Below are 6,000 nucleotides of genomic sequence, written 5' to 3'. Positions count from 1 at the left end.
CATTCACATTCATTAAGGTATTTCTCCATTTATTCCTGCCTGCCTGCCTGCCTTCAAATAAGGCCAGGTGCTTAATTTTAAAATCTCATTCAAAATGGTGCCACGTCATCCACCAGGGCCAAGAACCGAGAGGTGCTGTCATATTTCTCCCTGCCAGCGTGGATCTCCGTCGAGCCCTGCCCTTTCCTCCTCACCTGCTCCCCAGGAAACGCCAGCGAGGCCGCTGTCACACAGTCTGGCCTCCAGCTAGGTCCCTTACGGCCTCCGCCCCCTCCCCCNGCAGCGCAGGGCCCCCCGCCCCGGCCTCGGCCAGGCCTCAAAGGCAAGGACAAAGAGGCTGTCCCGGAGGCTCCACCAGAGCCAGCTTTACCTGCGGTTTCGGCAACCACAGGCTCCAACATGGTGTGCGGGGGCTTCGCGTGTTCCAAGAACTGCCTGTGCGCTCTCAACCTGCTGTACACAGTGAGTATCCTGAACGCGTTCCTCCCCGCCTGCGGGCTTTGCACCTGCTCGGTTGCTCCCCGGTTCCCCTACCTGACCAGCGACACTGACTTCAATCCGCACCCCTTCCCGTCTTCCCACGCTCTGCGCGCCGCTGGCCTCGCCATCAGTCCCCGACGGAGACCAGGAGCCGGCTCTTGTCGCAGTCTCTGCCTTTCCTTCATTGTGAAGCCGCCGTCTTTCTGGCTCACTGGCCGCGTCTCTGCCACATTGCTCTACCCCGCCCCCTCACCCACCGCCTTGTTTTTCAGTCGTTTGACCAGACCTTCCTACTTTCTCATCCCTACCCCTTCTGATACTGGCTCCTTGCATCCAAACCCATCTGGGGCGGGTTTGGAGGCGGGAGGGCCGCCTCAGGTTTGAGGACAGTTTTGCAAAAATAGCGTGATCTGAAACTGGCAAGGCGGCATATGGATGGTGTGCATCTTGGTTAGCTCTACGTGCTCTTGTGATTTGAATTGAGGTCACCGAGTAGGTTCACAGGATATCCGCAGCTTCCGAAGTTTGTTTCGTGCTTACATAAAGGGATGCTTTTTTTTTTGTCAGTTTGTTCATATTGGATGCTTTTTCCATGTGGTCTTCCGATTTATTAATATTCTAACTCCATTTTAAGAGAAATCCTCCAGTAAATAAGCAAGCCTCCACCCAAGTCGTTCCTTTCTCTGCTAATAAGCTTGGGCCTTTTAGTTTTAACGGTGCAGTGTACCTCTGATTTTTGAGGCGCAATTCTGGGTGAACAGGAGAATGGGAGAGCAAGTTGCCGCTTACTGACTGTTTACCACAGCCCATGTTTTGCATTCATGATTTCGTTCTTCATTCTACAGCCATCTGAGGCAAAGAGCATTGTCTAAATCTTAAACATTTATGGTAACAGACCAACAAGGGTTTTAATAAGTTTATATGGTTGGTGGTTGGCGAGTCAGGAATAGGACTTAGGTTGTGAGATCCAGATCTTTCCACAGGCTTCTCTCCCAGGTGGAAGAAACTTCCTCTTCTGTCATCATCCCTCCATCATAGTCTATCTCTCTTCTATAAATACACCTGGTGGTTTGCAGCACCCACCCTGAAAACAAACCCAGTTCCCCTGCTTTCGCAGAGAGCTAGGCCATCTGTGCAAGCTTGGGTTACATCCTTGGAAGGGAGAGGCTGCCTTGTGGTCACCAACAGGAGAGAGAGGCTGGATCGTTTTACCATTAATGTTCCTTTGTATGTGAACATGCTTGCAAAGCTCTGAAGGCAAGACAGTGGAATAAAGTGTGCTCTTCTGGTTAGTTAGTAGGAATCTAATCAACATGGTCACAGTAGACTCAGAAGAAAAATTGTAAAACACCTGGTGATTCAGCTCCTTGTAATTGGAGGACCATGTCAAGTTTCAGGTCAGAATTCACCTTTGTCTTGCTTGAAGCATGCTTATCTTATTGACCGTGTATTAAGTAAGTGCTGACCAATTCTCCAGGTATTTTCTTTTATTAGCATGAATGGCCTGCTTAGAACTTCAAATTCACCGTTTTGGGCCCTGACTTTTGCCCCCTCCCCATGATTTAGTCACCTGTTCACCAGACACTTAGCCTTATAATATTGCTTACACACAGTAGAAAGTCTGTGTGGGGTCTGTATAAATTAATGTGCAATATACATATATATATAGTATAATATATATTAAAAGGCAAGTTATTTTTAAGTCTGCTTGTTTTCAAGATGCGTCATTTCTAGTTGTATTAGTGTGTATCAGGAAACCAAGGAGAAAGGTGATTCTCAAGGAACATTTTAAGATTTTTATATCTGTTCCAACTTATTGACCTTCAAGATGTATTCTATTGATTTCAGTAGTTATATAGTAAACCTTAATTAGAAATCACAAGGCTATATAATGGTTAGCGCCCTATTAAATACTAGACTTTTTAGCTAAAAAGGATACTTTTTTTTTTTTTTTTCCTAGGAGAGAGAGAGAGAGACAGCGTGAGCAGGGGAGGGTCAGAGAGAGAGGGAGTCACAGACTGAAACAGGCTCCAGGCTCTGAGCTGGCAGTCAGCGCAGAGCCCGACGCGGGGCTCGAACCCACAAACCGCGAGATCATGACCTAAGCGAAAGTCGGACGCTTAACCGACTAAGCCACCCAGGTGCCCCTAAAAAGGATACTTCTTAAAGATGAATTAATGTGTACTCCTTATACACCATGATTAAGCTTAAGTAAGTTCAGCAGTTTAAATTGGAGGTGAATGAAAGATACAAGCTGGACCAGGTCTTAAATAGATGCTATTATTTAGATTCCATATCTTCCTTGGTGTCTCCCTCAACATTTTAAGATCAGAAATATGAAGTAGTTGGCAGGATTGAGGGTGAAGACTTAGGAGACATTTCCTTCTAAGGTGAAATAGGTGGACCTTTCATAGGTTCCAACCCCACCAGGGTAACCACCTCTAAAATAGGTGCAAAGTTGCAGAAGGTTTGAGGTCATTTCTAAAAGGGTTATTAAGGTCAGGATTGCATATGGGAGTGGCAGGTATAAAGGCCATGGCCTGCTTTTGTGTTGAAGCATTTTCTTGAGGAACTTAGGACTCTATAAGCCTAACTGTCCACATGCTCAAGTGGCCTGCTGATGAGTCTAAGTTGAGAGCAGAATTCATGATCAGACCAGAAAGCCTGCCATTAAAATAGCTTGGAAGGAACTTCCCCTGAACCTGTCTTAGACTTCTGGTCACTAGCCAACGGTACAACAGTTGATTCTTGTTATTAATGGTTGGGTCATTTTAAATCAATAGGATCCCTAGCATTGAATAACTTTGAGTTAGCGTAGTGAATATAAACTATTTATAGATATGGTAGGAAGAGGAAAAGCTGAGTTCTCTTCCTTGCGTTTTCATGGTGTTATAAGAAAAAGAAAGGCTTGGTTCAGAACTTTGTACATTTAAAGAAACTGAACATTTATTTACTCAGTAAATATTTATTTATTTATAACAGGCACTGTTCTCAGTCTGGTAAGACAGCAGTGAACCAAACTGGGCTTTAAAATCCATGTGCTTTATGAAGCCTCTTTTTTAAAAATTTACTTTTCTCCATATGACCTCAGGAGGTTTATTCAGTCAGTATATTTGCTCTATGTGTATATCCTGCTGAGAACAGTGAGAGGTAATAAACACATACAAAGGCAAATACCAATTCTGTGAAAACAGGATCTCACTGGGATTCATGAAGTGGGAAAATTAAATGTGATATAAGGGAGGGACTGATGTTAGTTTAGGACTAGGGGACATCTTTGTGGATTAGAGAAGTGGGGGAGGGAAGAAGGTGTAATGGAGTCAGGGGAAACATAGAGTGTGAATCTTTTTCATACTGCTTAGGATATAAAAGCAAATGAGAACTACTTTGGGAAAATGGTCTATTATATTTTTCAGTTTATTAGAAAATAATTTTGATTGGAATTGTTGTGACAAATCATGAAAACCAAACTTTAAAATTATAAGGGGCATCTGGGTGACTCGGTTGGTTGAGTGTCCAAGCAGCTCAAGTCATGATCTTGGGGTTCTTGAGTTTGAACCCCACATGGGGCTGGGCTTGCTGCTGTCAGTGCAGAGCCCACTTCTGATCCTCTTTTCCCCTCTCTACCCCTCTCCCACTTGCTCTCTTTAAAATAAAAAATTAAAAAATATATAAAATTGTACTTCTGATTTATGGGGAATTTTAGGAATATGAAATAAATATTATACAAAAATATGTTAACATATAGAAGATTTATAATTTATCTCTTTGTGCTTTCTAAACAGAGAAGAAGAAACTTGAAGAGTTTAGTTGTACTGCTGATTTTTAATACATATAATATATATAATATACACATTCATATATAGGAATATATATATTCCTTGAGAAGGAATTGAGAAGGTAAAGAACATAAATAACTTTAAACTGAAAGTGTCATTTCAGAGGTTTGTTTCTTTTGCCATATTCAGTCTTTAAATTCTTTCCAAGTTTGTTTTATTGATTTACTTTTTACAATTATTTTTTCCTACTCTTTTGGTTACTTTGGGAAAAGTCTCCATATAGCATCAAAAATTATACTGATTTACATCCTTTCTATGACCCTGAATTACAACGTTTTACATCTTATTCTCTCTGAAATTGGATTGTCTTAAAATAGAATATACTGTATTTATAGATAAAAATATATATGTGTCTGTACAGTCCATAGGGAGAAAAAGAATTGGATTCAGGAAGAAAACAGAAGCCTGAATACCAACCCTACAACTCCCTTGGAATTTATCCTTGGGCAAACAGCTTATTTTATTTGAGCTTCAGTTTTTCCATTTATAAACTGGTGATGATATTTTTCATTCTTCCCAATGAGTTTTAAGGATAAAATGGAAAAACATAGACAAATGCTTTGGATGTACTACAGGAAGCAAAAAAATTAAGTTGTTACAGCTTCAAAGAGAAAAAGTTTATTTGAAATTTCTGAATTACAAACCTGCGTGTGATGATGAAAATATTTTTAAGCTGTTGGGATTTCTAACCCTTAAGGCTAGTTAGCATTGACTCAAGCACGACCCGTGGAGGCGGGAGTTCATGGCCTGAAAATAGTAATGTTAATCTTTCAGTTGTAGGGAAAAAATGATGGAAGTGCAGTAAGTATAAATATGGAATGATTAACCTGTGTGTTTTTTTTTAGTCATTCTGGTCATTAGGGTGCTGGAAAACTATCATTTTGTTCGGTCTTCACTCTAAAATAAATGAAAAACACTAGTACTTCAGCCAAAGAAAAATCTGTGTATTGCTATTAGTTTCAAATGATGCCATTGGTCATTTTTCAAAATTCTGAGCATCATTTTTCAAATGATTCTTGTTTCAGATTTTAATATGTGGTTAGGTTTTTTGTGATTTCTTTCTGTGTTCTTGTTCAAGCTACTGAATGAATTTAAAATAGTTAAGTGGAGGGGGCGCCTGGGTGGCTTAGTCGGTTAAGCGTCCGACTTTCGCTCAGGTCATGATCTCGCGGTTCGTGGGTTCGGGCCCCGCGTCGGGCTCTGTGCTGACTGCCAGCTCAGAGCCTGGAGCCTATTTCAGAGTCTGTATCTCCCTCTCTCTCTGACCCTCCCCTGCTCACGCTGTCTCTCTCGCTCTCTCTCTCCCCTAGAAATAAAAATATTAATAAAATAAAATAAAATAAAATAAAATAAAATAGTTAAGTGGTTGCTGGATATTTTCTTGCACTTTGAATTTAAAAATGATCCACTGTTTACAAAACCTGAGATTTTCACGTGATGCTGTTGTGCTGAAATTTATAGTCTGCCTTTATGCCAGATGTGTTTGTAAAATTTCCCAACTTTTGATTTAAAAATGGTAACAAAATGTGCTCTTTATGCCATTTCTCACTTGAAGTGAGGTTATTGACTTTCATGAAGTTTAACAATGCGAGTCAAGAGGCATTGAAAAGAAAGAAACAATTCATTTTGGGAAAAATTACTTTTCAGCCCATATTCGAAAAGTGAGGTTTGAATAGATCAG

At 41.0% G+C, this 6,000-nt stretch overlaps 1 protein-coding gene across 1 annotated transcript in view; it reads left to right on the top strand.

Annotated features, from left to right (window-relative positions):
• The first annotated feature begins 283 nt into the window (after positions 1-283).
• TSPAN13 (tetraspanin 13) overlaps positions 284-6,000 on the top strand; it is a 32,891-nt gene continuing 27,174 nt past the window's right edge. Inside the window, exon 1 of the mRNA XM_077757668.1 lies at positions 284-462. Coding sequence (XP_077613794.1) covers positions 400-462 — 63 coding nt within the window. The 5' untranslated portion in view covers positions 284-399. The remainder of the gene's footprint in view (positions 463-6,000) is intronic.

The sequence above is a fragment of the Crocuta crocuta genome, unplaced genomic scaffold (assembly GCF_008692635.1).
Source record: "Crocuta crocuta isolate KB4526 unplaced genomic scaffold, BGI_CrCroc_1.0 scaffold62, whole genome shotgun sequence".
Lineage (NCBI taxonomy): Eukaryota > Metazoa > Chordata > Mammalia > Carnivora > Hyaenidae > Crocuta > Crocuta crocuta.
Note: the sequence above shows the minus strand (reverse complement) of the source record. Positions and strands in the feature narration are given on the sequence as shown.